General features: G+C 48.0%; 1 protein-coding gene across 11 annotated transcripts in view; it reads left to right on the top strand.

Moving 5' to 3' along the window:
* HLCS (holocarboxylase synthetase) overlaps positions 1 to 16,531 on the top strand; it is a 209,208-nt gene that overhangs the window by 20,549 nt on the left and 172,128 nt on the right. For all 11 annotated transcript variants that reach the window (XM_081573086.1, XM_081573089.1, XM_081573087.1 and 8 more), the window contains 2 exons: positions 8,783 to 8,945; positions 9,634 to 10,583. In XM_081573086.1, coding sequence (XP_081429212.1) covers positions 8,912 to 8,945; positions 9,634 to 10,583 — 984 coding nt within the window. In that variant the 5' untranslated portion in view covers positions 8,783 to 8,911. The remainder of the gene's footprint in view (positions 1 to 8,782; positions 8,946 to 9,633; positions 10,584 to 16,531) is intronic.

The following is a 16,531-nucleotide window of genomic DNA, read 5'->3' as shown; positions in this document are numbered from 1 at the left end:
ACAAGGGATCTTATTAATAGCTTCCCGACAATGGATGGAGCCCAGGTCCCCTGCATTGGAAGGCAAAGTCTTAAACCCCTGACCAGAAGGGAAGTCCCAGTTGGAGTCTAATTAACATGAGTTGACGGAGTTGCTCAGGGGAAGGCCAGAGGGGAAAGATGTGGCTGGAGTATTGTTATCGTACTTTAGTTGCTAAGTCATGTCCAACTCGTTTTGGGACCCTGTGGTGCATCAAATTACCTTGATGCAGTGATAGCTTTCCAGAACATTACCAAGCAGGTTATCCCAGTGGTCACAGAATACGGAGGCTCTCAGACCAAGTTAAGATGCTCAAATTGCACAGTCTATTAAATCAGTTCAAAATACACAGCAGGAAATAGTTCTGGGTTCTGTTAACACTTGGAATGGGGTTCCTGAGGGGTGGAAGGACTGCACGTCTAAATCCTGAGCTAGGCAGGGTTCACACATCCTGCCTCTGTGTGCTGCGTTGGCTGCCCGCCAAGGATGTGGTCACAGGGACTCCGTGGATGGAGGCTGCCGGTGGCAGCACGCGCTTGCTCTGTTGGGGAGATTCAGAACGTCAGGGTGTCTGGGAGAGCTGCAGCTTACCAGTGACCTGCAGAGAAGCTGTTTGTTTTGCCTGTTTCTAGGCAGAATATGCATGGAACCCTAACCGGTGGCTGATTTAGGGATGACTTAACTGTCAACTGGGGCTTCCCTGGTGGCTTAGATGGTAAAGAATCTCCCTGGGTGGGGAAGATCCCCTGGAAGTGGTCGTGGCAACTCACTACAGTCTTCTTGCCTGGAGAATCCCATGGACAGAGGAGCCTGGTGGGCTACAGGTGGAATTTTATACCCCTCCCTTGAATCTGGGCTGACCTTAGTGATTTGTCTGCCTCACAGTATGTGGTGGAAGAGACGTTCTGGGGCCTCCAAGGCTAGATCATAAGAAACTTGACAGCTTCCGCCTGGGTTCTTGGAACCCCGCTCCCATGCTGTGGAGGAAGCTCCAGCTGCCCTGAGGCGAGTTTCCCTTGAAGAAGAACTGAGGTCCTCAGTGGACAGTCCTAGCTGAGTCCCCCAGCCGGCTGGCAACCTCAGCTCTCCAGCTGTGTGAGGGAGCCCCCTTGGATGTGGGTCTTCCAGGCCTGGTGGAGCCACCCTGACTGATGCCATGTGGAGCAGAGTAGAGCTGTCCTTGTCAAGCTCTGCCCAGATTGAGATTTGTGAGCGCAATAGATGTTCAGTGTAAGCTGTGAAATTTGGGGGTTATTTGTTACACAGCAGTGGCTAACCACAACACTTGGGATGTCTGTTAAAACTTCTGTTCTTCGTTGGCTTAACCAACATGAGGGGTGGACAGGGATATAAAGTGAAAAATTGTGGATGCTAATAAGGTGCCCTGTAGACACTGGACCTCACATGCTTATCGGGCTTCTAAATAACACACATAATAGAAAACGGTTATGACAGGGTCTTCCCTGGTGGTCCAGTGGTTAAGACTCTAGCCTTTCACTGTATGGGGTGTAGGTTTGACCCCTGATGAGGGAACTGAGATCCTGCATGCTGTGTGGTGTGGCCAAAAAAAAAAGTTATAACAACAAGGGTATTTCTATTATTTTCTGATTAGCTCTCAGTTATTCAGCAAATGAGAACACCTAGACCACCCTTTTCTCAGAGTTTTTTGGTCAGTTATGGTTTTGCAGATCCACCTTAAGTCTCATCAGAGTCACTTTATCATTTCAACTGTTGCTTGCTGTGGGTGGACTTACTATATCCCTTATACTGTTAACTTAATTTTCCAAGCGCCATATGTCATAGTACCTTGTTAAATGGAGAGTGAAAACGAATTCTATAGTACTGCTGTATCCTTTCTGTTCCCAAACCCAAAAGGCACTAAGAATAACTGAAAGTAGGAAATAACCTCTTCCCCTGACTGTCATGGTTTCAGATCTTCTCATCTTTGTGTGTCTAGCCCTCTCTCAATCAGTTCATTACTAGATATTTAAAAAGCCTAACATGTAATTGCACTGATTTGGAAGAAGAGAAACAAGAGCCGAAAAATGAGCAGTGTCGAAGCAGTGACGTTGATCTTACCCAGGCTCACTGATGGTAACTTGTATTTATCCGGGTTCTCTCATGAAACAGAATGGGTGTTTGTGTGCACACATTATACACACACACATATATTTAGGAAGGGAAGGAGAGGCAGAGGTAGTGAGGGAAGGGAGAGAAAGAGAGAAAGAAAGAGATTTATTTTAAGGAATTGGCTTATGTGATTGTTGGAGTCTGCTTATGCGTCGACCCCATGGACTGTAGCCCACCAGGTTTCTCTGTCTATGGGATTTTTTTCCAGGCAAGAATACTGGAGTGGGTTGCCATTTCCTTCCCCAGGGGATCTTCCCTACCCAGGGATCGAACCCATGTCTCCTGCATTACAGGTGAATTCTTTACCCCTGAGCCATTGGGGAATCCCAGTTGTGGAGTCTGGGGAGTCCCAGACCTGCAGGGCAGGCCAGAGGCTGGAAACTCCTGGAGGATAGATGTTGCACCTTGAGTCTGAAGGCAGTCTAGAGGCAGAATATTCGCTTCCTCCGGGAACCGCAGTCTTTTTCTTGTAGGGCCTTCAGCTGATTAGACAAGGCTGACCTGTGTTATAGGAGGATGGTCTACTTAACTCGAAGTGAAATCATTTAAAATGTTGACCACATCTGAAAAATATCTTCACAGTCACCTCTGAAATGATGTTTGGCCAAATATCCAGATACCGTGGCCCCGCCCAGTTGTTAAGATTCCCATCCATCCACCCATTAGCTGCAGAGCTGCGGCTTAGCACCCGCTGCAGGCACCCTTGGGAAGGGCAGTTCACAGAAGAGGGTTTAACCTAGCGCCCTTGCCCAGGATCCCCTGCCGCGTGCATGTTGGTGTTGAGGTGAGTGGAGCAGAGACATTACTTTGCCAACAAAGGTCCATCTAGTCAAAGCTATGGTTTTTCCAGTAGTCACGTGTGGATGTGAGAGTTGGACCATAAAGAAAGCTGAGCCCCGAAGAATTGATGCTTTTGAACTGTGGTGTTGGAAAAGACTCTTGAGAGTCCCTTGGGCTGCAAGGAGATCCAACCAGTCCATCTTAAAGGAAATCAGTCCTGAATCTTCATTGGAAGCACTGATGCTGAAGCTGAAACTCCCATACTTTGGCCACTTGATGCGAAGAACTAACTCACTGGAAAAGACCCTGATGCTGGGAAAGATTGAGGGCAGGAGGAGAAGGGGACGACAGAGGACAAGATGGTTGGATGGCATCACCGACTCAATGGACATGAGTTTGAGTAAACTCTGGGAGTTGGTGATGGACAGGGAGGCCTGGCGTACTGCAGTCCATGGGGTCGCAAACAGTCGGACACAACCGAGCGACTGAACTGAACTGAGTGGAGAAGACACATCACTGCCTTTGCTGTTATCATCGTAGCCTCAAGTCGCAAGCTTGGGTTTCGGAAGGGCTTTCTGCATGGGCGAGGAAATCCCTTTGTTTTGGGCTGACCAGGGCTTGCCTTCCCCTTTCTTTCTCTGCCTCTTTGTCTCCATCTCAAAGTGCAAAAGGGAAACGGACTGTTTGCATTTAGTGACCGTGTGTGGCTTTGCTTTGATGGGGCCTTGGTGCTACTAGAGGAGTTTGCATGGTCTGTGGCTCACGGACCAGGTTCCCAGAAAAAGGAAACGCATTTAGGTTAGGAAACAGCTGTCTGGGTTTAGAAACTTGATCAGGGATGAGGATGTATATTGTTCTCTGGCCGCTTCCTGTACCCCCTTGCTTTGTTTATCTCCTGCAGCTCTCCTCCTGGGTGTGAGGATTTGATTGTTGGCTCCTTTTACACCAAGTGCCTACTTTGAACTCCAGCTCCATGCTGGTGCTCGCTGTAGCAGGGTACTACATCAACATCTGAAGAACTAAATCCTGGGCTGGGTCTCCAGTGGCTGAACATCTCCCGTCATTCTCGGCTGACATAGTGCTGAGAACAAAGATGCTTTTAGTCTCCTGCAGGGGGGTTGCATTGCTCCTTTTCATGTTTCCCGTTCACCCTCATCAGAACAGTCAGCTCTCCCTGAGGTGGTCGTTTATCTTCTCATTCTCGAGAGCTGACATCCTTCCTGCATTCTCAGAGCTGGAAATCAGCTACATCTTTGTCTGGATTGTAGACTTCAACTCTTCATCCGGGATCAAAGGTGTTGTATTTGAAATGCAGAATTCTGCAGAAGCCTGCATGGGTCAGGCCCACCCTCCAGGCGGACCTGTGTGGAGGGGGCAGTCAGTCAAGTGAGTCACGCAGTTGCTCAGTCGTGTCTGACTCTTTGCAACCTTATGGACTGTAGCCCGGCAGGCTCCTCTGTCCGTGAGATTTCCCAGGGAAGAAAACTGGAGTGGGTTGCCATTTCCTTTTCCAGGGGATCTTCCCCACCCAGGGATGGAGCCTGCGACTCCTGCAGTTGTGAGGGAAGCCTACATGTAGAGCTAAAAGAGAATTCTGAGGTTTCTCTTTCTGCAGATATTCTAGACTGAGTAGTGGGTTTCAGCCTGTTGATCATAAAGATTTGTGTTTATTATTTTTACCTCTAAGACAATGTTTCTCAGCTTTTAGAATGACTGTTTGCCTAAGGAGAAAAGTTGAATTTAAATTGAATTCTCTTTTAAGGAGAGAAGTGAAATAGTAAGGAATAAAGTTTTTGTGGGGTAGGGTTGAAACTTAGGGGACTCCAGACTCTTTTTTTTTTTTTTTAATTGAGATATAATTCACCTACCGTGAATTTCATCCTTTTAAAGTGTTTATTTACAATTTAGTAGCTGTACAGTCATCACTAATTCCGGAACATTTTCATACCCCAAAAGAAACTACATACCCATCAGCATTCCTCTCTCATTCCCATCAGTTACTCTCCAGCATTCCTGTCCCTGGCAACCACTAATCTACTTGTTAACTCTATAGATCTTTCCATTTTGATTTTTTATATAAACATGATCATACAATATGTGACCTTTCAGTAATTGGCTTCCTAGACTTAGCACAATATAGATGGACACTTGGGGTGTTCCACACTGTGGCTGTGATGAATAATGCTGCTGTCAGCTCTTGTGTACAGGTTTTGTGTGCAGACGTATGTTTTTAGTTCTCTTAAGTATAAGTGGAATTTCTGGGCCATTAGTATTTGACTTTTCGAGGAGTTGATGAACTCTTTTCTAAGGAGGGCGTACTGTTTTACAGTTCTACCAGTAGGGTATTAGGGTTCTGATTTCTCAGTGTCCTCCATATTTTTACTGTCCATCTTTTCAATTGTAGCCGTCCTAGTAGAGGATGAAGTACCACAGTGTGGTTTTTTTAAAAAAATAATTTTATTTATTTTTATTTTTTGCCTGTGCTGGAATTTTTTTGCTGTGAGGGCTTTCCTCTAGTTGCAGTGAGCGGGAGGGGGTGGGTACTCATTGTGGGGCTTGGGTTTTCATTGCAGTGGTTTCTTTTGTTGCAGACCACTTGCTCTAGAGCTCAGGCTCAATAGTTGTGACATGGGCTTCATTGCTCTGTGGCATGCGGGATCTTCCCGGGTCAGGGATCGAACCCGAGTCTCCTGAATTGGCAGAAAGATTCTTTACTGCTGAGCCATCAGACAGGCCCCTCATTGTGATTTGGATTTATGTCTCCCTCATGACAAATGGAGAAGGCACTGGCACCCCACTCCAGTACTCTTGCCTGGAAAATCCCATGGACGGAGGAGCCTGGTGGGCTGCGTGCGCTCCATGGGGTCACTAAGAGTCGGACATGACTGAGCGACTTCACTTTCACTTTTCACTTTCATGCATTGGAGAAGGAAATGGCAACCCACTCCAGTGTTCTTGCCTGGAGAATCCCAGGGATGACGGAGCCTGGTGGGCTGCCGTCTATGGGGTCGCACAGAGTCGGACACAACTGAGGTGACTTAGCAGTAGCAGCAATGACAAATGATTTTGAGAATCTTTTCAAGTGCTGTTGGCACTTGTATATTTTCTTTGGAGAAATGTTAATTCAGATTACTGCCCATTTTTAAAATTGGATATTTGTCTTTTTATTGTTGAGTTGTGGGAATTCTTTATATACTGTGGATACAGACCTCTTACCGATTGATTACATGATTTGCAAATATTTTCTCCCATTTTGTGAATTGTCCTTTCACAAAGTGTTCTTTGAAGCACAAACGTTTTAATGAAGTACAGTTTATCTATTTTTTTCTGTTGTTGCTTGTACTTTTGGTGTCTTATCTGAGAAACCAGTGCCTGATTCAACATCATGATGATTTACATCTATGTTTTCTTCTAAGAATTTTATAATTTTAGCTTTTATATTAAGGACTTGATTCCTTGTGAGTTAATTTTTATACCTGGTGATACATGGTCTGGGATAGGGGGTCCATCTTCATTCTTTGCATGTGGATGTCCAGTTCTACCAGCACCATTTGTTGAAAAGATTATTCTTTCCTCTTGAGTTGTCTGGCAACCTTGTCCAAAATCAATTGGCTTCAAATATATACATCTGTTTCTATATTCTCAGTTTTATTCCATTGATCTTATATGTCTATCTTGATGCCTGTTGGACCCTGACTTTTAAACTCTAAGTTTCCTGGATGGGCAAGTATGTTCAGGGCAGAAGTGACTTGTGGGAATTCCCTTTATCTCTGTAGGTTCAGGATTTATCCTGGCATTTGGCTCAGAAGTTCACTATCTCATCAGTTCTCCAGTGCTTTTAAGATGATTTCTTAATTTATTTATTTATACAGCATTAAAAAAAAAATGTTTTCAGGAAGAGGGGGCAGTATATTCTTGAGAAGATTTTGGGAAGTAGGGAAATTATTCATGGTATCTTAGAGAAGGACCATTGTATTCAGTGGGTCTTCCCAGGTGGCTCAGTGTTACAGAATTCACCTGCCAATGCAGGAAACACAGGAGATGCAGTTTTGATCCCTGAATCAGGAAGATCCCCTGGAAGAGGAAATGACAACCCACTCCAGTATTCTTGCCTGGAGAATCCCATGGACACAGGATCCTGGTGGGCTACAGTCCATGGGGTGGCAAAGAGTCAGACGTGACTAAGCATGCACACACCACAAATCAAATATTCAATATTGCTTTTAAAGTCAGATTCATAATATCTAGTAATAGCAGCTGGCATTAGTTGAGCACTTTTTCTGTTTCCTGGTGGTTCAGATGGTAAAGAATCTGTCTGCAATGCAGGAGACCTGGGTTCAATGTCTGGGTCGGGAAGATCCCTTGGAGAAGGGAATGGCAACCCACTCTAGTACTCTTGCCTGGAGAATCCCATGGACAGGGGAGCCTGGCGGGCTACAGTCCATGGGGTCACAAAGAGTCAGACACGACTGAGCGACTAACACACACAACACATCTTCTGTCCCAAGATTTCAACTGGGGGCATGACATTAACTTTTTAATCTCATCAGCATAATGAACCTATAACACAATGGGACCCCCATTATTCCTGTTTTATAAATGAATAAGCAGAGACTTCAGAGGTTCTGAGACTTAACCTAAGGACAGACAGCGACGATTAGCTGCGTTTAACCAGACCCAGACCTTGGACTCCTTAGCCAGGCTCCCAACCCCAGGGGAACTCCCCTTCTGCCTGTCCCAGCTCCCAGTTCTTGTGGGAACACTGGAAAGCTTGAAGGACTTTCTCCCCCTTTGCTTTCTCTCCTTTTCCCTGGCCCCCTTGTGGCGGAAGTGTGCACAGGCAGGCGTGCTCTGGAGAGCCGGTCACAGCTGCTCTCTTTCAGGAATGGGTGGGAAGCCTGGGTACACTTCCGGTTCAGACAGAGAGTGGTGCCCAGAAACATGAGTTTTCACGTGCTCCCGGGGACTTCTGTTGTCTTGGGTCTTGGACCTGACTTTAAGAAAATCTGTTGTATGATTTGTATGTATGTATCATGATGTAAACATGACCTGTTTACATCATGGATACTGTGGACTTACTGTTTTCTTCTATTTCCTGTTATTGAAGAATGGGTTTTCCCAGTGTCTGGGGAGTGGCCCTTTCCCCTTTAGTCCCTGGAAAAGCAGTGTATGACTTTAGGTACTGTTATCATTATTGGCTGCGCTTGAAGGATGTGGAATCCTCGTTGCCCATCCAGGGATCAAGCCCACCCCCCCCCCACCCCCCACTGCGTTGGAAGCGCAGAGTCTTAACCACTGAACCACCAGGGAAGTCCAGTGCTTCAATTACTTTTATTTTTTAAAATTTCGTTTACTTATTTTTGCCTGCATTGGGCCTTTGTTGCTGTGCAGGCTTTTCTCTAGTTGGGGCAAGTGGGGGCTACTCTTCAGCTGCAGCGCGTGGGCTTCTCATTGCAGTGGCTTCTCTCGTTGCAGAGCAGAGGCTCGAGGGCCCTCAGACTTCAGTAGTTGTGGCGCAGGTGCTTAGTTGCTCCCTGGCATGTGGGGTGTTTTTGGACCAAGGATTGAACCCGTATGTCCTGCATTGGCAGGTGGATTCTCTACCACTGAGCCACAAGGGAAGCCCTCAATGATACTTTGAAATGTCAGTGTTGTGTCTAGCGCTTTGTAAGCCCTGTTGTCAGGGAGAGATGAGAATGTTCGAGTCAGGACAACTTTGGTGTTATAATGTAACATCCAGTAACCCTTTGGGTTTGACTGTGGTGGGAGCTGAAGGGAAAAGTAAAGTATCTGGTTATTTTAAAGAAGAAAAATCTCACCCTTTCTTCACCTTCCTTCACCCACTCTGTCTCAGATTGTGAAGTGGTCTGACTGCTGTTTGCCGTTAGCTTGCCGACCTGGGGATCCTTATCAGTTAATCGCCAAAGCAAGTGTGGATGACTTCAGCAAGCTAGGGGTGGCATTCCTGGAAGATAGACTCCAGATGGCTAATGGACTGATACCCCAGAAGATTGTGTGTAAGTAACTTGGGGAAATGTTTTCATCATAGCAGGATGCCAGCGTTAACAAGCTTTAAGGACGATTGAGCACTCCTGTTTGGTGTGACTTAAGGGCAACGCTGGTGGTTTACTGGCTAAGTCATGTCAGACTCTGCAACCCCATGGGCTGTAGCCCACCAAGACTCTTCTGTCCATGGGATTCTCCAGGCAACAATACAGCGGTGGGTTACCATTTCCTTCTCCAGGGGTTCGTCCCGACCGAGGGATCGAACCCAAGTCTCCTGCATTGGCATGTGGATTCCTTACGCTGAGCCAGCAGGGAAGCCCTGCGCCTTGTTTCTTAGTATCATTATCACATAAAAGATTGACACCCACGCAACTGAATCTAAGCAAGTGGACAAAGTCACCTCTCTGAAACTCCACCTGTTCACCAGTCGACACGAGGGTCTGAGGTTTTCTGATCTGTATGGGAAAGGTGTGGAAATGCCCCAGTTTCACTGGGGACTGTCAGGGGTACCCTTCTAAGCAGGGTGAGGGGTGGGGGGTGGGAAGTGGTTATGTGGATCCCACGGAGGCCGCGGAGTTGAAGGGTGATGCAAGCTGCTGTGGAACGGAGGTCGTGCGGTACAGAGAAGGCCCCTAGGTTTTGCATTGAGATGCAAGACAGGGCAGAGGGTTGATGCGTTGTCTTTTCTCTTCCCTTTAGCTGTCCACTTGCAGGACTCTGCTCTGAAGGAATTTAAGGGTCAGGCCTCAGACCCACCAGCCCAGGTCCTGCAGCCCGACCCCGAATCTTCTGTTGAGAGGAACCCTCCTGAGCCTGACACTATGGAGAGCAAGGCCCGGGAGGACCCCCGGTCTCTGGGTTCTGCATCCACACAGGGGCCAGGTGGGGCCCCCAGGGGCGAGCCAGCTGTGTACGGTGACAGAGGCGTGGGCTCTGTCGAGCACTGTCCCCTCCATCTGTCCAGCTGCCACGAGTGTTTGGAGCTTGAGAACAGCACCATCGAATCCGTCAGGTTTGCCTCTGCAGAGAACATTCCAGATCTCCCATACGACTACAGCAGCGATTTGGAGGGCCTTGCCGACGACCTTCGCCCTGAGAGGGATGAGAGGAGGGTCAACGTCACGGGCAAGGCCCCCAACATCCTCCTGTACGTGGGCCCTGACTCCCGGGATGGCCAGGACCGGCTCCAGCAGGTCCGCTCGGCGCTGGCCGACTGTGTGGACACAGACTGTTACACGCTGTACCACCTGCCGCCAGAAAGTGCTCTCAGGGACCCATGGCCGGACAACTGTCTGCTGCTGGTCATCGCCACCGGGGAGCCCGTCCCCGAGGACCTGTCCCGGAGGTTCACGGCCTATCTTTCTCAGGGAGGGAAGCTGCTGGCCCTGGCGTCATCCTTCACGCTGCCTGGCTTCCGGGTGACCAGCAAGGCCCCGCTGCGTAACACGGTCCAGAGCTTGGTTTTCTGCAAGGCGGACGGGAGCCTGGTGAGGCTCAGCGTCCTGGGCAGCGGCTGCGTTTACGAGGGGGGCCCCGGGGAGCCGCTCGGCCCCGGCAAGCTCCACGGCCACCTGGACAGTGAGGACAGGGACAGGCTGCTGATACAAGTGCCTTTCGGGACTCATGGAGGGGAAGCTGTTCTTTGCCAGGTACGGAGGCCCGCAGCTGGCTCTTTGGGTCTCTTGACGGGACACACTCCTGAAGGCTCCTGAAAGGGTGACAGAGGGTCTGTGTGCCCAGTGGGGAGGGTACTTCTGACCTTGCTGCTGGTGGTAGCAGGTTGAGATGCGGGTTGTCCTGTCGCATGAGTATCCTGATTCACCGAATCGGTTGTGAGGAGGGAGTGAAAGTGGAAGTCGCTCAGTCGGGTCTGACTCTTTGTGACCCCACGGACTATACAGTCCATGGAAGTCTCCAGGCCAGAATACTGGAGTGGGTAGCCTTTCCCTTCTCCAGGGGATCTTCCCAACCTAGGGATTGAACCCAGGTCTCCCGCATTGCAGGCAGATTCTTTACCAGCTAAGGCTAGTTAAAGACTGCTAGTTAACCAAGGGTTAGCCAAAGCTTCTTGCTTGTTTTAAACTGTATACTGGTTATGTTGTTGTTCAGTTGCTCAGTCGTGTCTGACTCTTTGTGACCCCCTGGACTGCAGCCAAGCCAGGCTTCCCCGTCCTTCACCATCTCCCGGAGTTTGCTCACACTCATGTCCATTGAGTCGGTGATGCCATCCAACCATCTCATCCTCTGCTGCCCCTTCTCCTCTGGTTGGTTATACTCTTTCTAAAATCCGTCAGTTCACTCTCTTGCCTCAAAGCACTCTTCAGTTAATAAAAGCAAACTGTTATCTAATGTAGGGAATTGAGCACCTCGGGGTGGTGATTCCAGACAGTAGTGTCTATCACATTAAAATGTTGTAGTTGATGTCAGGGATGTGCCTTAACACTCACCAACTGCTGGGATACTGTGTTGAAAACACCTTCAAATCCTTAGTTCCTTTATGATTTGTCACTCTTAAAATCTAAGTGCTGAGCACAAGTTCAAATAAGTGAAGTGATCTTGGAGTGATTTCTGGCAAATTATTACATAGGTGGTGGCGCTAGTGGTAAAGAGCCCGCCTGCCAATGCAGGAGACGTAAGAGACCCGGGTTTGATCCCCGAGTGGGGGAGATCCCCCTGGAGAAGGGAATGGCAACCCACTTCAGTATTCTTGCTTGGGAAATCCCCTGGACAGAGGAGGCTGGTGGGCTACAGTTCATGGGGTTGCAAAGAGTCGGACATGACTGAAGGGACTTAAGACACACACAAATACATAAGTAAGAAAAAAATGGAAACAGAGATAAAAGGAAAATGGTACTTGCCTTCCCATCCTTAGGGGGTGCCTTTGGCTCCAGAGCTGTCTTTTTTCCCCCATGTTCCCTTTTTAGCTTTTTTGTTTGTTTGTTTAAGGAAATGGTAGCAGGATACACTGCTTCAGAATTCCTGATCATTTACTGCAGATCTTTTAAGACCTTTAGACGAAAGTTTTTGTTAGAGTTTAGATGAACCCTTATCCTCAAGGATTTGTGACCTAATGAGAAAACTAAGTAGGTGCGGCTCTTTTGCTCACAGTGGTTCCCAGGATGAGTGTAACAGATTTTGTTTTACTATACGGACCTTTTCATTGAGTTAGAGAATTGTTGCCTTCTATTTTGGTGTGGCTTCCTTCCATTTCATATGCTGTGTCTCTCTCCAGCCCTCCTAGAAATTAAGTCTCTTGGGTTTTCTGAGCAAACATTATTCAAGGGGACAGATACTTGTTTCTTTACTCTTCTAAAGTTCACTCACTTGTTCTTAAGGTAATACTTCTTGAATTGTATATAGATGTATATAATGTATATAATAAAGATTATAGATGCATATAATGAAGGACTAACAGGCCAGATAAACATGTACAACCCAAGCTGATTTCATGTGGGCTGCAAATCCCATGAATTCGTTTTTGGAGGCCTAGTAAATGCTCCTCTTTTTTTCTCTGCAAATATGGTAACTATAGTAACTGCGCATTCTCAGAAAATCCACTTAAAAACCTGACTTCCTAGAGCTGTATTTCAGCTTTGAGTAGTGAGTTTTACCACCCTGGTGCACAGACTTGTACTAGAAAATTGATTCGGCACTGTGGCGATCCATTGCTCCGAGTTACATAGCAAATCTGCCTGCTGCACCATTTAAATTGACCCAATCACTGTCATAAAATTTGATACTGCATGCATTGCCTAGGAAAAAAAGGCAATATGATGCAGCTTCAAAAATGAGATTCAGAGGATTAGAATGTCATTTTTGATTTTAAATGACTTCCACCCTCTGTGTGCCAGAGTCACTGTTTTCTCCTCAGGCCTGTGTTGCTACCATATCGCCGAGATCAACCAATAAATATGAGCACCGGCTGGTTAGCTTCCTCTTTCCCTGTTCAATTTCATAGTCTTCATGTTTGTAGTAAATGGAGCATTGATGTAACCCAGTAAGAGGAGGGCTTCAGGGGCAAACCACAGCTGCACAGTAGGTGGTGGTCTCACAGCCAGGGAACTAGTTAATGCCTTGGGCTTTCATCCTCATACAAAAAAGGAAATCTTGATGTACCCCTCTACTGACTAGACATGCAGGAACAATTTTAAGGCTGTGGATTAATGCTGACACTTGATTATCAAGTGAACCAGGACGTTGACATTAAGTTGTCCAAGTAGAGCTTGTGAAGTGGATTTGAAGTATTCTGTGTCCTTATTGAGCTCAGCACACGGCAGAGGTGGTCATGCTTTCATAGCAGAGCTTCTTGACCATGGCATTGCTGACATTTTGGATGGGTCCCTTCTCTGTGGTGGGGTCGTTAGCAGCACCACCTCCTTGATGCTAGCGGCGCCCCCTCCATGTTTGTGACCGGGGACATCATTAGTTTTGGCTCTTTGTTTAGTCGCTTAGTCATGTCCGACTCTCTGCGACCCCATGGACTGCAGCACGCCAGGCTTCCCTGTCCTTCACTGTCCCTCGGAGTTTGCTCAAAGTCCTGTCCATTGAGTTGGTAATGCCATCCAACCATCTCATCCTCTGTCGTCCCCTTCTCCTCCTGCCTTCAATCTTTCCCAGCATCAGGGTCTTTTCCAGTGAGTCAGCTCTTTGCACCAGGTGGCCAAAGTATTGGACCTTCAGCTTCAGCATCAGTCCTTCCAATGAATATTCAGGACTAATTTCCATTAGGATTGACTGGTTTGATCTCCTTGCAGTCCAGGGGACTCCCAGGAGTCTTCTCCAACACCACAGTTCGAAAGCATCAATTCTTTGGCACTCAGCTTTCTTTATGGTTCAACTCTCACATCCATACATAACTATTGTAGAAACCATAGCTTTGAATAAAGCTTTGGGTCTGGTCTAAATGCCTTAATTTTAGACAAAGCCAAGTTACTGAGATGGGCCCATTGCTATGGTAACATCACAGCTGGAGGGTGAGACATTGGTCGCAAACCCCAGAGGGCCATGAGGGTGAGTGTGGCTAGCACGTGCCCTGCTGGCCTTTTTGCGGAACGAGGTGCAGAGGCAGACGTGGCCTCTCTTCTTGTCTCCACTGTCTGTGTGTGTTGGTGAGTAAGTTGTGTCTGACTGTTTGCGACTCCATGGACTGCAGCCCTCCAGGTTCCTCTGTCCATGGGAATTCTCCAGGCAAGAATACTGGAGTGAGCTGCCATTCCCTTCTCCAGGGGAATCTTCCCGACCCCAGGGATCGAACCCAGGTCTCCCACACTGCGGACAGATTCTTTACCCTCTGAGCCACCAGGGAAGACCCTTCTCCATTGTAGAAACACCTCATCTTGAAACTGACAGTCGCCCTCAGCACACAAGTCCATGCTTTCCTTCACCTCCTGCAATCCCGAGGCCCGCTCCTGGGGGGAGCTCTCCTTCCTTCTCCACATCGCTCGCCTGTGACAATGACTTCAGTAACAGCCCCCCTGGGGTTCTTGCTTAGTGCAGGGGCCACAGGTACCATTAACACTCGCCCCCCACCCCCACCTGCCCCGGCCCCAGGGGAGGACAGAGCTTGCTCATTTGATGTCTGCCGCCTGCAAGAGGTAATCTCCAGACAGTGACGTGGTCACCTGGATGAAACGTGACCCGTCGCCGTGCTGACCTTGTCCCCAGGAGAGGAGAGGCACACCCTTGGGTAACAACACGGAGGACACGCAGTGGGATTCAGATGCCTGAAAGGATGTCCCTCTTCGCCTTCTCCCTCCTCCAGCGCGGTTTAAGGCCGGGGCCCCCAGCCCCCAGGGTCTCATGCCTGATGCTCTGAAGTGGAGCTAATGGAATCATAATACAATAAATGCAGTGCGCTTGAATCACCCCATACCCGCCCTACTCCCCCCACACCCCGTGGACAAATTGTCTTCCATGAAGATGATCCCTGGGGCCAAAAAGGTTGGGGACCGCTGGTACTGGCCACCAGGCTCAGTCGTGGGTGAAGCAGGCAGCCCTCAGCTGACCCGATGGAATGTGGGGACTGGACAGTTCTGCGAACCTTTTTAGGTTGGCTTCGACTTTCAACAAGCGCATTGTTTTGGTCAGTCTGTTTGGGCAGTATTTTTGTTCTGGTTAAGGCTTGAGTGGGCACTGAGAGATTTTAAGTTGCCTGAAGGCTGGCACTAGGCTTTTTATAATGTTCTTATAACATCTGGCCAGGAGTTCTGCTGGCAACAGAAACCCATAGCTGTCCCTGGCAAAAACAAATTAAAACAATATCCTCAGGTTGCTCTTCTGGTATTCAATATTCTGGTGTCCTCCAGGTGCTAATGCCCTCTTAAAATCTGATTTCAAGAGAGTTAGATGTTCTAGTACATTCCTTCATATCAGGACACAGACCACTGATAGGAAAGTTCTAATTCAAGCCAGCCAGAAGTTCTAGTATGTTCCTTCACACCAAGACACAGACTACTGATGGGGGGAACTCCTTTAATTTTCACTTTACGACAAAGCCTGAACTAAATACACACGTGAAGGCCCAAGTCTTATCACATAAAGGAGGGAGATGGCAGGCCTTTCTGGAGCCCCTCCACAACCTCACTCGGCTATTTGAATTTCTGCCAACACTTTTATTTAAATTGGAGGATAATTGCTTTACAGTGTTGTGTTGGCTTCACATCACCGTGAATCAGCCATAGGTACACATAGGTCCCCTCCCTCTAGAACCCCCCTCTCACCTCCCACCCCATCACCGACACTCTCCAAGAGGTGAAAAAGGCCACTCCCATCCCCGCTAGGTGGGACCAGTAGGTAGAATAGGGGCTTTGAGCCTGACTCACTGTGCCCTCCGAAGTTCAGCAGCAACTGTACTTGGGTTCTCAGCACATCCATTCTCCTAAGTGCTTGGTCCTATAACCATGTTAAGTGACTTGTCCGAGGTCCTGTGACTGACTAGTGATAAAATTCAGGACCTGGAAAATTACTGTCTAGGGTCATTTCCACCAGACCCTTTTAGCCTTCACAGCCACAATTTTTTTTTCCCCCCGGTCAGTAAGAATTTATTAGGTTAAATATCTCTAAAGCAAAGTTTGATAGTTCTTTTAAAAAAATTTATTTAAATTGAAGGATAATTGCCTTACAGTATTGTGTTGGTTTCTGCCATACAGCAACATGAATGAGCCATAGGTATACCTATGTCCCTTCCCTCTTGAACCTCCCTCCCTGCTCCCACCCCACCCCACCCCACCCCTCTAGGTTGTCACAGAGCCCAGTTTGGGCTCCCTGAGTCATACAGCAAATTCCCACTGGCTCTCTATTTTACATATGGTGAGGTGAAGTGAAGTGGTAGTCGCACAGTTGTGTCTGACTCTTTGTGACCCCGTGGGCTGTAGCCCGCCAGGCTCCTCTGTCCATGGGATTTCCCAGGCAAGAATACTGGAGTGGGTTGCCATGTCCTTCTCCAGGGTCTTCTCAACCCAGGGATTGAACCCTGGTCTCCCACATTGCATGCAGATTCTCCACTACCTGAGCCACCAGGGCAGCCAGATGGTAGTGTGTATTTCTCTCTCCACTCGTCCACAGCCATGATTTTAATGGGCTCCCTTGGATCTTTTCA

The sequence above is a fragment of the Giraffa tippelskirchi genome, chromosome 2 (genome assembly GCF_054371585.1).
Source record: "Giraffa tippelskirchi isolate mGirTip1 chromosome 2, T2T-mGirTip1v1.2.pri, whole genome shotgun sequence".
In the NCBI taxonomy this organism is placed as follows: domain Eukaryota; kingdom Metazoa; phylum Chordata; class Mammalia; order Artiodactyla; family Giraffidae; genus Giraffa; species Giraffa tippelskirchi.
Note: the sequence above shows the minus strand (reverse complement) of the source record. Positions and strands in the feature narration are given on the sequence as shown.